Consider the following 20,554-nt stretch of genomic DNA (forward strand, 5'->3'; position numbering starts at 1 on the left):
TGAACCACTATACCTGGGTTGATCACTATACCTGGTTGCTTGGCACAGCCATGGTTCACTCCCAAGCCATGGTGAGGCTCTGGTGATTCCCTCTAGGAAGGTCTGGGTTTGTATTCTAGGTGATTAGCTTACCCTGTCATATCCTATGCCCTGGAAACAAAGTAGCCCCCCCTAATGAATGAGCTTTGTAACCTGTGAGATTAAGATATCCTTTATTAGAAAAACACCAGCCAAACCCAAGCCAGAGTGGGCCAGGGGCAGCAAGGCAGGGAGGCCAGAGAGAAGGGGCTCCCATGTGCCTTGTCGCCCCTTAAAACCCTATCATGTGTCATCCTGACCTCACTTTGACCACGCCCTGACAGGTGTGGTCAGTCACACCTGTAGCCAGCTTCTATCAGGCATGGCTTACACTGTCCCCTACACCCACCTTTATTGTTAAGGTGCTGTCGGCTCTGCTTTCCCTGTGGCCATGCAATAGGAAGACAGTTAACCAGACCAGATAAGCTTCATCTCATTAGCTCTGCCAAGAGCCCAGTATCAGCTTCTTCCCGTGCAGGGAAGCATTTAACTGCATCAACTGAGACTCGGCTCAAGTTAGAACACAGAAAAATGTAGAACTCTCATGCCCATGCTTTGCAAGTGAGACAGTATTTGGGGAAAAAAAAAAAAAAGACAAAAACTCTCAGAGCCTCCCAGATGCCCAGGAGAGAGCTTTGGCTTTTAACATGTTAAAATTGTGACCTTTTGTGACTGTTACACACACACACACACACACACACACACACACACACAGAGCCATAGCCTTTCCTGCTGCACCACCCAGCCAGTATCCGGTCTAATCAGTAGCCAGAAGGAATTCTGCAGTGGTGACTCACTTCTGGGCTAACAATGGAACTCTCGAGCCTTTGCTTTTTATTATTTTTCAAATCTGGAATTCTTTTTGGTAAAATTTGGTACAGTAAATTTAGAACAAAAGCTGTAGACATGAATGTGCCTCCTGGGTAAAGCACTGATGACTTTGGCATGAGTCAAGCAAGCCTGAGTTTGCTGTCCCAGTGTGGTGGCCCAGCTGTGAGGTGTGCCAGCCCCTCCACCAAAAGTTTTCCCAGATCTTTAGCAGATGCCATGCCAAGAAAAGTGGATTCAGATGGGTGTGGTGGTGCCAGTCTGTGATCTCATTACATTCTAGGTGGAGGCAGGAGGATTAGGACTGGGCCACATGAGACCCTGTTTAAAGAAAACAAAACAAAGCCAGGTATGGTGCTCCAGCCTTTAATCTCAGCGCTCAGGAAGCAGAAGCAGGTGGATCTCTGTGAGTTCGAGGCTAGCCTGGTCTACATAGGGAGTTCCAGGAAAGACAGAGCTATATAACAGAGAGGCCCCGTCTGGAAAGCAAAGCAAAAAAAACCCAACAAAGCAAGGAGAATTAAAACATAACCACAACTGATTTTTAACAGATATTTTGTAGTGTTTTGTAGCATGTGCGTATACACACATGTTCACATACACATGCATGTATACATATAGAAGACAGAGAATAACTTCAAATGTCATTCCTCAGATACTAGCCACATTTTTTTCTCTTTAAAACAGGGCCTCTCATTGCTCTGCACTTTTTTAAAAAATAATTTATTTGTATTTTATTTACATTGATGTTTTGCCTGTATATGCCTGTATTGGGGAATTTGATGCCCTATAACTGGAGTTATAGACAGCTGTGAGCTGCTGGGAATTGAACCTGGGTCCTCTGGAAGAGCAGCTAATACTCTAAATCATTGAGCCATTTCTCCAGACTACTTTCAAAGTAGGCTAGGCCTGCTGTGTCAGTGAGCCTCAGAAATCTCTATGTCCTTGACTCTCTGGTCCTCGGATTAAAAGCTCACACTATCACATGCAGTATTTTCTTTTTTTCTTTTCTTTTTTTTTTTCCAAGACAGGGTTTCTCTGTTTCTCTTTGGCGCCTATCCTGGCACTCGCTCTGGAGACCAAGCTGGCCTCGAACTCACAGAAATCTGCCTGTTTCTGCCTCCCAAGTGCTGGGATTAAAGGCGTGTGCTACCAACGCCCGGCAACATGCAGTTTTTTCTAAACACAGGTTCTGAGTATTGAACTCAGGTCCTCATGTTTATCAAACAACAACAAAATCAAATCAAAATAAAACAAAAGATAACATTACAAACTGAGCACCCCTGCCCAGACCAGTGACAATTTATCTGAAATAGCATACTCTAAGCCTAAAATATTTGTCGGGCATATATTTGGATTTGAACTCTCTATGTAGCTGAGAATGACCCCAAACTTCTGATCTGACTGACTATCTCCCTAGTGCTGGGGTTCTAAACATGTCTACTATTCCTGGTTTATGTAGTGTTGGTATTTGAACCCAGGGCTTTGGCATTCTGGGCAAGCTCTCTACTACTTAAGCTACATCCCCAGAACTAGCTCCAGGATTTCTTTCAAGATTAATTTTCCCCTGAAAATTATTCTCCTTTCCTCCTAACACACACACACACACACTGAAGAAGCAGGCTGGCATTCTGTTAAGTCCTAGCTGGAATGAAGACAGGCATTGTCCTGGAAATCCTTGGAAGGTTCCATTGTGAAACCTGTTTAGAGAAAGGGTCTCTCATTAGGATCTCAAAAATCAGAGTGGCAGGAAAATGCACACTAACTTCCAGCACTCATCTCTAAACGTCCTGAGAACAAGTAAGTCAAAATCCACAATTCCTGATCTTCCAATGAGGCCTTTGGAACTCACTAGGTGTAGCCTCATGGTTAGTTTGAAATACAGAAATGCAATAAATGTCAGGCTGGCCTGGCGGTGGTGGCACACGCCTTTAATCCCAGCACTCAGGAGGCAGAGGCAGGCAGATCTCTGTGAGTGCGAGACCAGCCTGGTCTATAAGAGCTAGTTCCAGGACAGCCTCCAAAGCCACAGAGAAACCCTGTCTTGAGAAAAAAAAAAAATGTCAGGCTGTGCTTGATAAAGTTACAATAAGGAGCAGAAACCTCAGATCTGAAATTAATTTAGCTAGGTTTCGGAGACAAGGATTATTTGAGGACTGACATTAGAATAGGATATTGGTGGCATGTATACTCCTTCTCTCAGATGTACCCATCTGTTAAGAAAAAAAAAAAAAGCAATCTGCCAAACTGGAGTAACGAAAACATTTAAACAATGGTGTGACGCACACTGGAAGCGCTTTCCATCCACGCTGGGAGGCAGCAAGTGAAGCCATTGGCTGTCATTCCCCTTCGAAGGCCCCCAAGGTAAAGGCCCATGAGACAGCTACAGACTTCACTAACTCAAAACAAACAACAGGACTAGACAGATTGCTTCCTGCTCTGGGGAGGGTGTCAAGAAATGTGATGAAAGCCTTCAATCTAGAGATTCCGATGTAGATTTTGCTTCCCAGATTCTGTTTTCAAATTCTGCCAGTATTCAGAGGTTTCAGGGAGTTTGGGAAGCTATAATGGGGGGGGCATGTCTACAATCAGTGTGCACTAGCACACATTCCTCTCCTCCCTGCTAGATATCTTCTGACACTTGCTGCTTTTTGGTCATTCTTTTGTCATATCTCTGAGGCATGTTCTCAATGTTCTTGGGCCATTTTCTTGCTATGGATCATTATTATGAGTTATGATTATCATTGTGTGTATGATGTGTGATGCATGTGTTTTAGTTCTTGCCTTTCCATCTCATTTAAAGAGTCAGGACATCTTCATTGTTTGCCTTAGTATATGCAAGTCTAACTGGCCCATTAGCTTCTTTTGTTTTTGTTTCTTTGAGACAGGGTTTTTCTGAGGCTTTGGAGGCTGTCCTGGAACTAGCTCTTGTAGACCAGGCTGGTCTCGAACTCACAGAGACCTGCCTGCCTCTGCCTTCCGAGTGCTGGGATTAAAGGCGTGCGCCACCAACGCCCGGCCCCATTAGCTTCTTCTGATTCTCTCATCTGCACCTGCCATCTCACTGCAGGAGAATTCAGACTACAGATGCCTTCTACTGGAATTTCAGTGTCTTCTGGGGATTTGAACTCAGGTCCCACTTCTATGGCAAACACTTTACCCATGGAGCCATCTTCCCAGCCCTCGTCATTACTTTCTACAAAAGAGACAAGTGCACATGTTATATTCAATGCATAATGACCTTGTGTCACCATCTCCCATTATGCAGCTTTGGCACTTCTGTGAGTCGATTGTAGAGGGAATTTCATGATGAAGGGCTACTGGTTGATTCAGCTCCATAGCAACTGAATCCTCAATTAGCAGTATTTGTGGTTAGAAGATTAAGCAAAGTATAAAAAGGGCTTTCTAAGCAAGACAACTGACTACACTGTGTTCACTTTGATACTAATGTTATGGGTCCTCTCTTTCATCTAGTTTTATTTTTAAATTGCCAATTTATGCATGTAAGTAACCATCTCAACAGGAAAGTATGACTGACTCAAACATCTCTTTCCATACCAGCCAACACAGAGTTCCCCATACTTATCAGATCTGGTGTGTGTAATAAATAATCTAACCTGAAATGATCAGAAATAGGCAGTTTCCCCTGTTTTATATATCAAGAAGTTCGGGATCATTGTGAAAAAGTTAGTACATGAGCTTAAAACTTTGTGTTTAACCTATTGAAGTCTCCCACTCCAGAGAACAACAAACAGCCTTTGCTAAACAAACAAATATCCCAAATCTAGCCATTTAAAAATTTGAATACACTTAGAAATTCAGTTTAGAGTGTTAGAAAGAAATCAAGCACGTCTGTGAGTATAAGCCTGTATTGCCAGCTACTTGAGTAGCTGATGCTGGAAGATCACAAACTGAGGATCTATCTCAGCCACAGAGTGAGTTCAAAGCCATTCTGGACAACTTAGCAAGGGTGTGCTTCAAAATAAAAAGCAAAAGGAGAGATGGGGATATAATTTTTTTGTTTGTTTTTTTGAGACAGGTTTCTCTGTGTAGCTTTGAAGCCTAACCTAGCACTCACTCTGGAGACCAGGCTGGCCTCGAACTCACAGAGATCCGCCTGCCTCTGTCTCCTGAGTGCTGGGATTAAAGGTGTGCACCACCAATGCCTGACTATAATTTATGGGACTCTATGTTCAGTCCCCAGGACTAACATACACACACACACACACACCCACCCACACACACCCCCCCCCACACCATACACACAGACGCACATACATACACAGACTCACACATATACACACAGAGAGAGACTCACACATACAGACTCTCTCTCTCTTCCTCTCTCTCTCTCTCTCTCTCTCTCTCTCTCTCTCACACACACACACACACACACACACCACACACATACACACATAGTCACACATGTGACTCACACATCTCACACATACAGACTCTCTCTCTTTCTCTTTCTCTCTTTTCACACACACACACACACACAACGAATATATATATATATATATATATTATATATATATATATATATATATATATATATATTTGGTTTTTCGAGACAGGGTTTCTCTGTGTAGCTTTGGAGCCTATCCTGGCACTCGCTCTGGAGACCAGGCTGGCCTCGAACGCTCGGCTGGGGAATGTGACATCCTTTGTGTTTTGGGTTCCCCTTTAAGAATGATTCCTGTAGTTACTATTCCTGAGGCCAGATATTTTTACAGCATCCTTTTCCTAGTAGGTAGCAAGCAAATGTTATGGGTATTATTACTGTTCTTCATGTAACCAAGATTCTGAGACCCCAGTATAGCGACAGCTAAGAGAGATGCTAGAACACAAGGGACCACTCCCCAATCACTGCACCTCAGGGTTGAAAAGCCATCTTACTGGAGGTGTCCTCAAGTTTGTGGGAGTTCTCAACAGTATAAGGACACCAACTAGACACCGTCCATATGTCATTGACTTTCAAATGCATGGCATCATTGTGAGCCATGGAATGAAAACTAATTTACAAACACGAGGATTCAAAATATAAGGTGGAAGCCTATGAAATAGTTTACTCTCCAAATGGGGTACCAGAAGTGGTTGGGCTCCACCTTTCTTTATGCTAATAGGCAGAGAGACCTAGAGTGGACGAGTGGTCACAGAAAGTTGGGGTAGAGTAGTGTCTGCTTCAAGCATCTTGACATATGGTCTAGAGATGCCTGACTACACACAGTGCACGGTTGCCTGCATATTCTCCTTCCAGATGGTTCTTGGTCCCAGTTGCTACAGCTCCTTCTTTGTCTTTTAATCAAAAACTTAAACCACGGGAATCGGGGATGAGCCATTAATTCTCTACTGAAGAATACCCCACTTTAGCTTCCAATATGCTCCAAAGTGTTATCGAAAGTAGAACCACAGACTTTGAACCTGCCACAAGAACTGTGGCATCTATTTATGGGAGTTGCCTGTAAGCCAGTAATAACAATGCTTTGCCAGAAAAGTGGGGAGGCCACTGGAAGGCTGTGTCACTGTTTTGAACTGGAAACATCTATTCAGCCTACGTGCTCTGCCTTAAACCGGACCACTTGAGTTTATTGCTAACATGCAGGTTTGCGATTTGAGTACAAATGACCTTCTCTTGTCTGGTTTCATAACAACAAGCATGTATTGTGAGATAAGTTCCACATCCAAGTCACTGTCATTTTTTTTTTCCTCAGCTCTTAGCCATCTTTGGCTTATCTGAGGAAATGGCTATGATAGATAGGTAGGTTATTTGTTTTTTATTCAAAGACAGATTTTCACTCTATAGCTTGTGATGGCCTCAAACTCTCTGCGTAGTTAAAGATGGCCCCAAACGTACTGTAATCCTTTGGCTGTGGTATCTTAAGTGCTGGGATTATATGTGTGAGCCACCATTCTTAGAGTGAGGGATAGATTAGAAGATGCACTGTGCACAGTCTAACAGCACAAGTGGGCAGAGGGCATTGCTAAAAAGAGAACAAAGTTTAATCTAGGCCAGGTGGTGCAGGCCTGTAGTTCCAGCTAATTAGGAGTTTCAAGGCCTGACTGTGCTACAGTGAGTTCAAAGTCAGTTTGGGCAACTAAATTAAACTCTGTCTCAACAAGAAAGCAAGAAATGGATTGGGAATATAGCTCAGTGGTGGAATGCTTGCCTAGCAAATAAGAAACCTTGGGTTCAATCTCCAGTAATACAAACACACACTCACCACACACACACACACACACAGAGTAAGAGAGTTCAAGAAGGCCTATGGGTCTTGAGTATTATCTCCTACTACAATCAGTGTTTAATAATCCAAGGACAGCCTTCTACTTGTTGTAGCCCCTATCATGTGCAGATTATCATTCCATCTCAAGTCCTTTTTCCACCACCAAACTTTAGAAGAATAGTTTTTATTTCTTATACTCCGTTCTTTCCTACTCTGGTGTTCTTTGAGAGGATTTTTGTGTGGTTAAATCAGTGTGGAAGAATATGTCAACATATTTCAATCAGTGTCTGCTGGAGAACTTTTTAGATCTTCATAACTTCTTTTTCAGACTTGTTTCCTTCCTTCCTTCCTTCTTTCCTTCCTTCCTTCCTTCCTCTTTTTCTTTCTCTTTCTATCCTCCCCTTTTGTGAGACATGGTGTCACTGAAAAATCTGGGCTAACCTCAAACTCCAAATCCTCCCACCTCAGCTTCTTAACTGTTGGGTGTGTGCCAACAGGCCTGGCTTAGCTTAACTTTTAGTGGCAAGAGTCAAAGGCCTGGCCGTTAGTTGCAGTTATCTAGTGGAAATTTAGGGTAAGCTCTACCAGGAAAATGCTGAACTATTAGAGCAAGAGGTGAAAGTTGGGGAAGAAAAATAAGGAGGATGAGGCAAAAGAGGAAGATTTCTGTTATGCTTTTCAGAACTCCTAGGGGGCTGGACAGCTGAGGGAAGAGACACACAAAGGAAGGCAAGGGGAAAGCCTCTCAAGGAAAACATTAGGGAGAGTGTCTGTTTCCAAATGAGCAACACCAAGAATGAACTTACATACAGGGGTCTTAGGAAACCAGCTAGATATATTTGACACGCATATTGGCAGTGACTCAAATCCAAGGACAAACTTCAGAACAGCAGGGAATTTGGATAAGTTTTAAAGAGCCTAATCGAGAATAAAAAAAAAAAAAAAAAGCCTAGCCCCGTGGGAAAACCTTGGTGATGATAAAAGGCCAAGGTCAAAATTTCTGGCCATTGGCTGTAGGAAGGAAGGGGTAGATAGAGGAGGCATTTTGATAGGATTTTTAAAAAATGTATCGTAATTCCTTTCAGAACCAGACAACAGTTCAGTGGAGTCAGCAGGGGAATGGACTGGGAAGTAGAGACCAAGGCAGAGGTCGGGCTACAGAAGTGAGTGGGGGAGGTGGGAGATGGGGCTGGTGAGATCAACAGCGATGGGAGCCAACACCATGTGCAGGGTGAGCGCCTTACTCAGTGCGCTGTTTGAAACGGTATCTGGGCAGGTGCTGATGGCCGCCACCTTGGCTCAGGGTCAGTTTCCATGCACTTCAGCTGGTGTTCATGGAATTCTGGAAGTGGAGTGGGAAAGCAGCATTCAGCTTGGTTCTACGGGTCAGAGAGCCTCAGGGACTTGGGGTCCCATTCTGGGGCTTGCAACACAGTAGAAGTTCTGGACTCACCAGGTCATCTCCCTTAACCTGTGTTAGGACCCAAGAGGTGAAAATCTGGAAAACTGGTCAGATCTTCTTAAAAATGTTTGGTTTTAAATCACATGTATTAATATTGTGTATATGTATCTGTTGGGGAGTACACACTATAGCACATGTGTAGAGAGCAGAGGACAATTTGTAGGAGTCTGTTCTCTCATTTTTTTTCATGTGGGTCCTGGGGATTGAACTCATGTCCTTGAGTTTGGTCCCAAGTGCTTTAACCCATTGAGACTATATATTGTATGGATGCAGGCCAAAGGGTCTCTCAAGTCAAAGATGGAAATTAGAATTGAAGAGTGGAAATACTGCGATTGATTTTAGTATGCACAAAATGAAAATGCTTTTAAAAATAGTGGCATTTGGAATATGCAAATCAGGAAGTAGAGAGGGTGATGTTGGGCTAAGAAATGTAGGCTGAGTGACCACATTATCATCTCCATCCCACTTGAATGCAGTTTGGAAGCCTGCGAGGTGTTATCTGCGCTGTGTCACTGCGAGGTGCATAGTTAGTGTATTTACTACCTGTGCTGATAGCCACTGTAGTTACATTTGATCAAATGCTTATAACGGGCAGGAACTTCACATTTATAGCTTTTGCTGTCACAATGGGAAGTATATACTGCTATTAATTCTGTTTTCCAGATGAGAAAGTTAAGGAATAGAGAAGTCAAGGAAGCCAATTAAGACCACACAACTGGAAACAGTGAAAGAGAAGATGGAGACACAATGTTAGAGCCCAGAGTTGGAACTGTGATGATGGACAGTCTCTATTAAGCCAAGACATAAAAAGAGGGATCGATACTGTAGAGAAATTCAGATACTAATAACAAAGTAACATTTAGTAGAGGCTTCTATGTGCCACATACTATTCCAAGTGCTGTATATATGGCACATACACACATTTGTGTACACACACACACCCCTATTGCATTTCTGGAATAACCCTTTGTTTCCTTTATTGAAATCTCAGGACACAACACATAGTAGGTGCTCAAAAATATTTATTGGACAACTCTCTCTCTCTCTCTCTCTCTCTCTCTCTCTCTCTCTCTCTCTGTGTGTGTGTGTGTGTGTGTGCATGTGTGTGTTTTAATTTTAGATAAGGTCTTCAGATAAGGATATGCAGTTCTGTCTGCCTTTGTACTAACTAATTTAGCCCAGACTAGCACATTCTCAGCGATCTTATTGCCCCAGCCTCCAAAGTGCTGGGATCATAGGCATGCATCCCAGTGCCTGTCCACTGGACAAACCTTAAATAACTATAAATACACAGTTTTACTTTTAGGGAGCCCTAAGTAACAGGGCTGAAGTCCAAGGAACCCAGCTCCCATGCCTTCTTCTTTGTTGTATCATTTCACAGCCCTGGCTTCTGACTCAGATCGTCTAGCTTAGGTCTTTGCTTCTTTCCTTCTCAAAGGGCAAGAAGCCTCATTCACTGGTGTAAAGCTATATTTGCGTGTTGAATATCTAGAATAACTCTGGCTATCTGAAAGGAGAGAGTCTGCATTTCCACTTTCTTCCCTGTAGAACACTGCCTTGTCCATTGGAGACCTGCTGCTCACCCTTCTGCAGCTCATCCTCCTGTTCCACACCACTCTTAAGAGGCATCTACTCCTGGTCTCTATCACTAACCCAACTCTCCATTCACCACTCAGGCTTAGCTATGGGGCAAGAAGTTTATCCTCTGTTTTGTTTTCAAACTTAGCATTGATCATCGTAAGGGTAACCTTCCCACTTAGACACATTTGGATGGCTACTGTATTAAAAATAAAAAAAGAAGGAAAATAAAAGTGGTAGGAATTCTAGTAGAAAACAAGAGTTGTTTTGACTACTTGGGAATTAAATCCACTAATACCCCATAGAGTTGAAAACAGAGTCTAAAATTAACATGTAACTAACTACTCATGTTTGTAACATCATTATTCATAATAGACAAATATGGAACCAAAACACACATTCATCAATTGATGAATAGATAAATATAGTGTTTTATAGACATAGTGGAATATTATTCAGGGCATTCTGACACGTCAGAACATGGATAAACCTTGAAGATACCATGCTACATGAAATGAAGCCAGGCACAAAAAGATAGTTACAGCATGGTTTTGCTAATGAATGTTACGTAAGACTCAAGTGTGGTGGTGCATTATAGAGAAAATGAGGCTAGTCTGTGCTACATGAAACCAAAAAAAAAAAAACCTGAAAAGAATAGAGAGTTTGTGCTGAAGAAGGAGGAGAGAGAGAAGAGGATGGGGAGGACCAAGAATAGTCAGTGTATACAAAGACAGAATGATGATATCCAAGTGCTGGGTTGGTAGAGGGACCATTTAGTGGACACAAAGTTTTGCAAAGTGAAGGCAATTCTGATCATTGTTTGTATAACAGTATGAACACACTCATTACATACACTCCACTTAAAAAATGCATAAGATGCTATGTGTATTTCATATTTTGAAAGTAGATTTCAAAATGACTCTTGGTAATAGCAAATATGTGCATGATAAAGATTCAAAATACTAAACCAAGTGGTTCCATTAAGTCAAAAGAAATGGCAGAGTATACATGAAGGAGTTTGGATTTAAGACATTATAAACTTATTAGAGATGAGGAAGTATGAACAATGAGTTTTGGTATTTGGGCTTCTAATGGTTGGTGTTACAAATCAGTTTCTTCAATGTCTTTTTGTTGTTGTTTTGTGGTAAATTATTGTTACATAGCCCAGACAGGCCTCCAACTTGTGGTCCCATGTGCCTGGGTCTTCAGCTTCTTCCCTTCTCCTTCCTCTCCCCCTTCCCTCCCAACTTTCCCTCCTGTCTCCTTCAGTCCCCCCATTCCTCTCTTGGTAAGCTCTCTATAGCCTAGACTGTCTTGCTTAAGTATCTTTTCAATGTAATGCATATTTTTCCTCTCTTCTTTTGCCTGTGTGTGTGTACGCCTGTGTCTGTGTGTGTGTCAGGGTCTGTAGTCTATGTGCATGCATATCTGGGCACATTGGATTACTGGATGCACATGTGTGAGTGTATATGTGCACACATGGCAGTACAGGGTTAATGTTAGGTGTGCTCCTCAATTACTCTTCCCCTTGCAAATGAGGCATTCTCTCACTGAACCTGGATCTCACTTTCTGACTAGTCTAGCTAGCCAACTTGTTCTAGGGGATCTCCTGCCTCCACTTCCTGCTTTCTAGGACTATGAGCAGGTTGTCATGCTCACTGTCTTTTCTGTGTTTCCTGGGAGTCCAAACTCTGATCTTTATGTGTGTGAAGCCATCTTCTCTCCCTGCAATGCATATTCTGTAGAATGAAGATCTAGGTCCTTAGAGCTGTCATGTTTATGAAGTGAGATTGATTAGATGAGGCTGTGATGGGTAGTGCTGCTCAGAATTGAGGTCCCTATGATGCCATCCCTGGTCCACGTACCTGTCTACACGAAGCTGGCAGACAATACTTAGTGTGTCCACGACTCCCTCCTCTTTCAACTGTTGACAGCCAATGGATGTAGCGATGAAACACCCCGTCCTCCCAATCCCTGCACTGAATGGGAAGGAAAAGGAAGGAGAAGATAATGAAGAACAACAAAGTTAAGCTGCAGTCTTTAAGAAGTATACTTTTAAACCTCGACACTATAAGGACTAATAATAACATAATAACTGATAATAACAATAATAGAACTACCATTATTGACTATTACACATCTAACCTGTGCTGTGTTTAAAATAGATTCTTTCGTTTAATCACAAGTCACAGAATGAGTATGGATGGTGGAAGGAGGTGAGGGGTTGGGAGAACGATGAGAAGATATTGTAATTGTTCTAGAAAGAATAGTTAAGGCAAGGAATAGGCAGTCAAAAAGAACCAGTGTCTAAATGCAAACAATGGAAAAACAAAATGCCAAAGAGAGCTAGAAGACAAGAAGGATGGTATTGCCACAGGGACAAGGGGGATTCTGGGATGAGAGCTGACCAGGAGATGCGGTTTGATGCTGAAGTCTCGTGATTTACCAAAAATTCACTTCTATTTAGGAGAGAGGATGGGGCTGGAGGCACATGTTTCCATGTCACTTACATTGAGATGATAACATGTGTTATAGAGTATTTATGTATTTACCTGCCTTACATAGTAACTCTATAGAATCAACTTTAACTCTCTTCCATTTTTGATCATCATCTTTATGCTTTATTCTCATGAATCATAATATTTTTACATATCTAGTATGTTTTCTTTTTCAGCTGGATGTGACTAAAAAGCAATGGGTCTCCTTTAATTGAGATGCCCATAAAGACTTTGTTTCTTTGAAGAAATAGGATTTCAACCACATCCTAGGAATGGTAGGTTATCATGAATGATAACATATATCCCATGTGTAACAATAATGTGAACAATAATTTGATGCAAAACAGAACAGTGACTTGTGACAGGCAGTGAGTTAGTTGCAATGTAACAGAAAGTTCTTTGAGTAAAAAAGCAGGAAACAAACCACACGTGGAAACTAAGACCCTCCACAAGAAGCTAAGAAGTGAGCCACATCCTCTTCACTTAATAATATTTAAAAGACTTTGATGGGAACTCTCCAGAAAGAAGCTCACATATGCATTCAAACTTGTTCAAATAATGTCAAAGAATTCACTCATCTCTGTAGTGTATCTGTGGAGTCAAGACTAAGCAATTTTGCTTCAGGTGGTGTGAACCCATCCACCAGTTTTGAACAAGGACTATACGTCATTCAAACATTTGTAGGAACATCATCTCTGAGAAGCATACAGGCTAGGCCAGAGTGGTCCAAGGGAAGAGAGTATGTGTGTGCAATTAGTCAACTACTTTTAAACTACATGGATGAGGTCATAAGGGCCCGGACTAGGGTGGATGGACAGGAAGTATGATTGTGGGAGAAGCTTTGAAGGGAAAGCCAATCTGGTCACTGATTAGATACTGAGACTAGAGTTGAAAGAAGGGCCAAAGATAACTGTTAACATTGGATGCAGAGGGAAGAGAACAAAGAAGTCCTCATTCTTAGAAGCAGTAGTCAGAAGGGGCCTTAATTTTCTATGATTTTGAGTGGGGGATCCAGTCCTACTCCATACCCTAGTAGTTTTGTTCCCTTTTGGCTCCAAGGGTTTAGGATAACCTCTAATGCTAGAAACTGGGTAATGACATCTTTGATAACTAGATATAGGCATAAGAACTTTTAATTAATCCACAAAGTTTGAAAACAGGAGAGTAAAATAAAATCTAAAATCATATAATTTAATAAACTTTCTTAGGATTCTTAGAAGGTTAAATAAATCAGCATCTTTTCTTTTTTTTTTTTTTTTTTTTTTTTTTTTTAGAAAATATGGAGTACATGACCAGTCATAGAAATGAATATAAATTACTTGCTTTGGGCGCATGAAAAATAAAAGAAGGGTGAAATGTCAGTTTGGGGAGGTGAACTTCAAGCTAGACATGAGGAAGAGAATCCTATGGAACACTGTTGTCTGCCTGGCCTCCATGCCCTGTGTGTGCACTTGTTTTCTTTAAAATAAATGAACCATTTGCATATTTCCCACTGGAAATAAATTATTTTCCATCTGGTTTTCATGAGATAACTCTGAAAATAGTTAACTATTCCACCAAACCCACCATAACAGTAAGTGCTATCAAGACACAATCCATATAGTATCTTAAAACAAGAAAGCTCCATCAATAATTAAAGGTATCTGCAGCTCTTAGTGTGTAAATGACTAATGAGACAAAAATTAACCAAAAGGAGTTTCCCATATAATGATGGAGGAAGGTCTCCTGCTCACTCGGCCATCTATTTAGTACTTGAAACTTTAATGCTTTGCTGCCTGCTAAAAAATGTCCCGAAAGATCTAATTAATTTCTGTGAGCATTGTTTTGATGAAGGCTCTAGTATTAGGATGTTAATCCATTTTTTAATAAATACTTAATTCACTACAAAGTTATATCCTGTAAGCTAAGCCCCACTTGTACACATTCTATGATTAGATAAGAGCAGATAGCTGTTTTGGCAGGAGGATCGATTCATGCCTTACCTGCAGTGGACAACCACAGGCCCTCGACCCTCAGAGGCAAGTCTGTCCTCTTCTACATCCAGCATGAGCTGCAGAAGGGGCTGGGCACTGTCTGGAGTCTTGTGATCAGGCCATGAAGTGTACCAGTAATGCTTCACATGCTGGGTGTGACTTCCTTGCTGAAAATAGCAGTAGCCACCAATTACTCACTCACTTGTGGAACTAAAAGGCACCCACACTACAACACCAAGTGATTTCCCTGGCTCCCTTCTTGGTGCCAGATCACTTCTAGGTAGGAAAGAAAAATCTAGAAGCTTTTCAAAATTCCCCTTTCACCTTGAGAAAGTTTTACTGTGGGTATCCTGGCTTGAGCAGGAAGGTGGAGTGCCTACCCTCTAAGAATAGAGGTCTGAATCTGTATTCATCATATAGATCACAGATGCACTATATATACTAAGTATATGTTTATAATATGCTGTAGTAACTGAAAAACGTGGCTACTGTTGAGGACAGGGTCTCACCATATAGCCCTGGCTGTCCTGGAACTTGCTGTGTCAACCAGGCTGGGCTTGAACTCACAGAGGTCCACCTGCCTCTGTGGTGGGATTAAAAGCCTGTGCTACCATGGCCTGCTGAAGAGGTGAAAATATAACAGAAAGAAAGGGATGTATTGTGTTTCCTATTCTCTAAATCTTGACAAATCATATATAAAAATATGAGCCAATATAAGAATATTTGTTCGGTAAGAATCATTGTATACCAATCTCAAATGTTGGTATGTAACAACAGTGGGGAATCTTAGCAGGGAAGGAGCTATGTGGAATCCCCAAAGTGGAAACAATCTGAGGAAAGGCTCATACACACCATCGCAAAACCCAGAGCTCAGGTGGGAAAGCCTGCTTCTGATCAGGCACGTGTTTATAGATAGGTCTCCACAAAGCCTCCCTCTGCTACACTTTTGAATGGCAAACATGCCTGTAGCTCCGCCCTCACTGTCCTTTTCTCCATGATGGTTCTAACCCAGCAGTTGGCTGTTGATAGATAGGATTGAGGTCTTAGGTTGAGTGTTGCTTAAAAGTGAGAATAATACCGTGGCAATGCCAGTTAGCACCTGCTGCTCCATGAATTAAGTAAGACCACATTTCTGCAGTGGAAACTGGTCTAGGGATGTCCTTATGAGTGACTGTTAACTACAAGCTTTTGATGTTCTCATCAGCTCTGCAGGCTCTTCTTGCCTCCCACAGCCATGCATCAGTGTGGATTTTCTCTTCCATAGTTCTCAGGCCTCACCCAATGCTACTTCCACCACAATGATATAAGCATCAAAGTCCTGGTAAGGTCGCCTGTACAAGCCTTAGATAAGGACTTTCGAAGGTTAAGTCAGAAATGTCGTATAAATGAAATATAGATGATGCTAATGTCCTGCAAAGTGAACCGCCTTACCACCTACTTATATTAATTTAATTATTCCATGTTTTAACAGGATCAGACAACACAGAGGGAATGATGATGTCTTGGCTTTGGTCTCAGTATTATCCAGCTTGTGTAAGTTGAATCTCCTAGTACTTAGGATAAGTCATTTCAAAGTAAAAATGTACCCCTTATCCTTGCCTACTTTGAAGACAGCAACAGCTGTATAATCTTACCTTCAAGATGAGGTTTCGAATGGTGTAGTTGTCACATTCATTCACACCAATGACCAGAACCTCAACCTTGCCATAAATCCCTCTCTTTTCTGGCCAGTAGAGCACACATTTCTGGGGGGAGGAGAAAAAACACAGCAAAGCTTTGTAGTGCTCCTCCTCCAAAAGTCTGTTTTTCTCACTTAATTAAAACATCCAAAAGTTCCTGGGAGGCCTGTTCTTTTCTGAGGGGAGGCAGAGCAGGGTGTATTGGGGGAGGGTTGGGGGGGCAGGGGGAAGAGAAATTGTGGTCAGGATGTAATATGTGAGAGAAGAATAAAACTATTCAAAAGCTAGATTTTATTATTCTGTGAATATACTAAGATGAGATGAACTGTATCGTGTATAGAGAGATGAACTGTATGATGTGTTGAGATGATTGTATGATATATAGAGAGATGAATTGTATGGTATGTAGAGACATGAATTGTATGCTGTATAGAGAGATCAAATGTGTGATGTGTAGAATAAACCCCAATAAAGTTTGTGTTTTAAAAGTGTTTGTCATGCTTTACTCTTAATCCCATACCAATCATAACAACAAGGTAAAATTTCCTTAACCTCTAATGAGGATTTAAGAATTCCATAACAAACAACAAGTATAAGGAATTCTCTCTCCTATGGTGGCTGAGGCCAGGTATTTGTCCCTGCTTCATCCAACCAATGTGTGTAACAGGAATACCTGTAATGTGTTAAATGCCATAGAATTCAACATCTCCTGGCATGCAAAGCATTATGTTTTCTACATCCAATGATGTGAACTTTTTCACTTATGAGACCTACTGGCGTAAATGTGGAACAAAATTATGCTTGACATGTTTTTGTAATGGATCCTCTGTGGCAGACTCAATAGGAGCAATAATAACGATATTGCAGACAAGGGGATATAACATGGTGGTTAAAGTGCAGGCTTTGGACTCAGAGGACTTGGGTCCAGATTTTAGTTCTGGAGCAGCACACTTGACCTCTCTGGACTCAGTCTTCTTATTACTTCTTACATGCCAAGTGCTTGGGACAAAGCCAGACATACAGTAAGTACTTAAAACATGCCATTGTTAACTATGCTTCTATTCCTTATTGCATGCTAGTTATTTATTTTGTGTGTATATGTGTATGTATGCGTGGGCATGCACACATCACAGGTCATGTGTGGATGTCAGAGAACAGATTTCTGGGATCCCTTCTCTCCTACCACTGTGTGGGTCTCAGGGATTTGACTTGGGTCATCAGGCTGGGTGGCAAGCGCTTTAGCGATTCAGTCTTTTTACCAGCTCTTGTTGCCAAAGTTTGTAAAACAGATTTTTTTTTATTTATGTGTGTACTTGAGAGCATGTGCACAAACATGCATGTAGTTCCATTCTCAGATATGTGGGTACCAGTGGAGACGAGATGAGGGCATCTGAATGTCTGGAGCTAGAGTTATAAGGCCGTTGCATGTCATCTCATGTGGGTGCTGGGAACTGAGCTCTGATCCTCTGGCAGAGCAGCAAGCACCTTAACCATTGAACCATCTCTCTAGTGCCCCTTCTCACCTTGTTGCTTTATTTTAAGGCTCCTGGGTGATAATTCCCAAAACATATACACATTTATATAGAAATTCTCTCACATCAGTTGAGAAAGCTGAGCTCTCTTGCCTTACACTGGCTTTTGAATTTATATGAATTTAACTTTTTTCAAATGTTCACTACATTTATCATACACTTGAAGAATCAAGTATCCTAGGTATATAAGACCCTGGCTGATGACAATATGCCAGTGCTGGCAAGAGGGCTCAGCTTGCTCAACTGATGACCTGAGTTTGGTCCCTTGATCCCACAGGTGGCAGCAGCAAGCCAATTCCACAAAGTTATCATCTGACCTTGGCATGTCCCCATCCCTACCCCTGTTCTCCCCATCCTGGAAAATAATGAATAAAATTTTTAAAAAAGTTTGAAAGACCCCTTCTTTTTAAAGATAGAGTAGATTGGTTCAGTCTCAGTCTTCGTGTGTTTATCTGGCTCTCTCTCTCTCTCTCTCTCTCTCTCTCTCTCTCTCTCTCTCTCTCTCTCTCTGTGTGTGTGTGTGTGTGTGTGTACAAGCCTATGTATCTACATGTAGAGACCAGAAGAGGATGTCAGATGTCCTGTACTATTATTCTCTGTCTTATCTTCTTGAGTTACTGGATCTGCAGGTAGGCTGGCCTTCAGAGAGCCCTACTAGTCCTCCTGTTTATGGCCCTGGGGTTACCGGATCACACAGCAGTGCCAAACTTCCTGTGTGGTCTCTTGGTATTAAAACTCAAGTCCTAGTGTCTGACCAGCAAGATCTCTTGTACAGCCCTGGATCCTATCCACTTATACTAACCCATTTGATGAGTTCCTTTCAGTGGAGCCTCATTTATTTCCCAAGCTATTGTGTATCCTAGTACTCATGTCTCCCAGATGAGCCCAGGGAGACTGACAGAATCTTGGTTAAAATTGACCAAAGAAAGAGGTATATTGTGGCTCAGCTATCTCACGAGTGTCCTATTGTCCGTGTGCAGGCCTGAGCAGGAGGCCTCTCAAAACCAATGAGGAAATTGGCCAGGCAGGAGCCTGGAGCTTGCACCCTGATTCAAGTGGTGTACAATTTGAAACGTGGAAGCACAGTCCTCAGCTCTCCTAAACTGGCTTAGCCTTCTTGTGTTTTCCTTGATTCTTTACCAGAAAAGCAGCTGGCAGCCAGCTCCCAGCAGACAATGCAATATGCCTTGCTCATCCAACAACCTTTAATTAGCATCCCGTCTCCTTTCCAAGTTACAATAGCTTATTTTTACACACTGAACCCCCACCCTCTTGCATTGGAGGAAAATAGAAAAGGAGATATGCGTGGATGCTGGTGGGTATCTGCCCAGGGGTAGGGTAGGGCTGGAGAAGTAGTTGTTCAAGGAGCCCGAGTTCACGTTTAAATTATTGCCCTGAACTGCATCATAGGGCTTACTTATCATGGTGAGAACAATGACCCGAAAGAGGCAGAAAATGCTGTCTTGCAGATAAATTTGGGAACCCTCACCAAGTGTAAATAATTCAAGGAATAGGGGCTCTATTCACCCTATCTAGGTGAATCACCACTGTTGTTCTGATAACTGGGCTCACCCTTTCAGCAAAATTATATGTTAATCTCAAGAATCCATAATTTGGGGGAGAAAAAGGGATTTTAAGAGGACCATATAGATATTGTGTAAGCATTATGAACATTAATTAATTCTTTGAAGTTGGTAGTTCATAGCAATAGTGAAACACAGTGGTAGGCATAGTTAGGAATCTGATTGCCAAATAACATGCCTATTTCAAGGTTATATATTCATTTAAAATCAACAAGAGGTTTGCTGGCTGAGTTAAAGCTGTGCACCATCACATGAAAAATGGCTCTGAACTAAATATTCAGTTTTAGGCTCTGTTAATATGTGTAATACGTGAGAGGGATAGAACGGGAGCTGATTGTCTACAATTACTATAATAGGTTTTATAATTCCTAATGCATTATATCATTATGCTAAATATCATTAACATATGATCACCATCAATGTATCATTTGATCCCTTGCATAATCTTCTGAGGTTGATAGGTTTGAATGGCAATGACCCCCATAGGCTCACATGTTTAATGCTTGGTTCCCAGTCAGTGGAACTGTTTGGGAAGAAGTAGGAGGTGTGGCCTTGCTGGAGGAGGTTTCAAAAGCCCACACCAGGCTGAGTCTCGCCCCCTTCCCCCCTGCCTGCTGCCTGCAGATCAGGATGTAAAGCTCTACTTCAGAACCATGCTTGTCTGCTTCCTGCCACGGTGATCATGGACTAACCCTCTAAAACCTTAAGCAAGCCCTCAAGTTAACGCTTTCTTTTGTGAGAATTGCCTTGGCCACGGTGTCTCTTCACAGCAACAAAACACTAAGAAAGACAGTAGATAAGCAGCAGGTATCACTTGTTTTTAAATCATTTTTATAGGTGAGGACATGGAGAGCCTGGTGATTTGCAGGACTTTGTATCTCCTTGACCTTTTCTCACTCTAGAGTTATTAAAAATATTGATTTATCAAAAAATAGATCTTAAGACAAGATCCTTGTTCCATAGAGTTTTTCTCCATTTCTGGGCAGAAGAATAGTACAGCAGAGGACATGAGGCACCTCTGGCATCCATCTGTTACCACTGGATTAACGCTCTTGTCCAATCATGTCTGCAGTGAGCTTCAACAATGAACATAACCACCATCATGACAGGGTATCA

The 20,554-nt window shown here is 41.9% G+C and overlaps 1 protein-coding gene across 1 annotated transcript in view; it reads right to left on the minus strand.

The window, feature by feature from the left end:
- The window catches only part of Ptprr (protein tyrosine phosphatase receptor type R), a 115,757-nt gene that overhangs the window by 6,882 nt on the left and 88,321 nt on the right, over positions 1-20,554 (minus strand). The window contains exons 10-12 of the mRNA XM_027392375.2: positions 16,279-16,389; positions 14,654-14,811; positions 12,039-12,152 (exon numbers count right to left, since the gene is read on the minus strand). Coding sequence (XP_027248176.1) covers positions 12,039-12,152; positions 14,654-14,811; positions 16,279-16,389 — 383 coding nt within the window. The remainder of the gene's footprint in view (positions 1-12,038; positions 12,153-14,653; positions 14,812-16,278; positions 16,390-20,554) is intronic.

The sequence above is a fragment of the Cricetulus griseus genome (genome assembly GCF_003668045.3).
Source record: "Cricetulus griseus strain 17A/GY chromosome 1 unlocalized genomic scaffold, alternate assembly CriGri-PICRH-1.0 chr1_0, whole genome shotgun sequence".
Classification (NCBI taxonomy): Eukaryota; Metazoa; Chordata; class Mammalia; order Rodentia; family Cricetidae; genus Cricetulus; species Cricetulus griseus.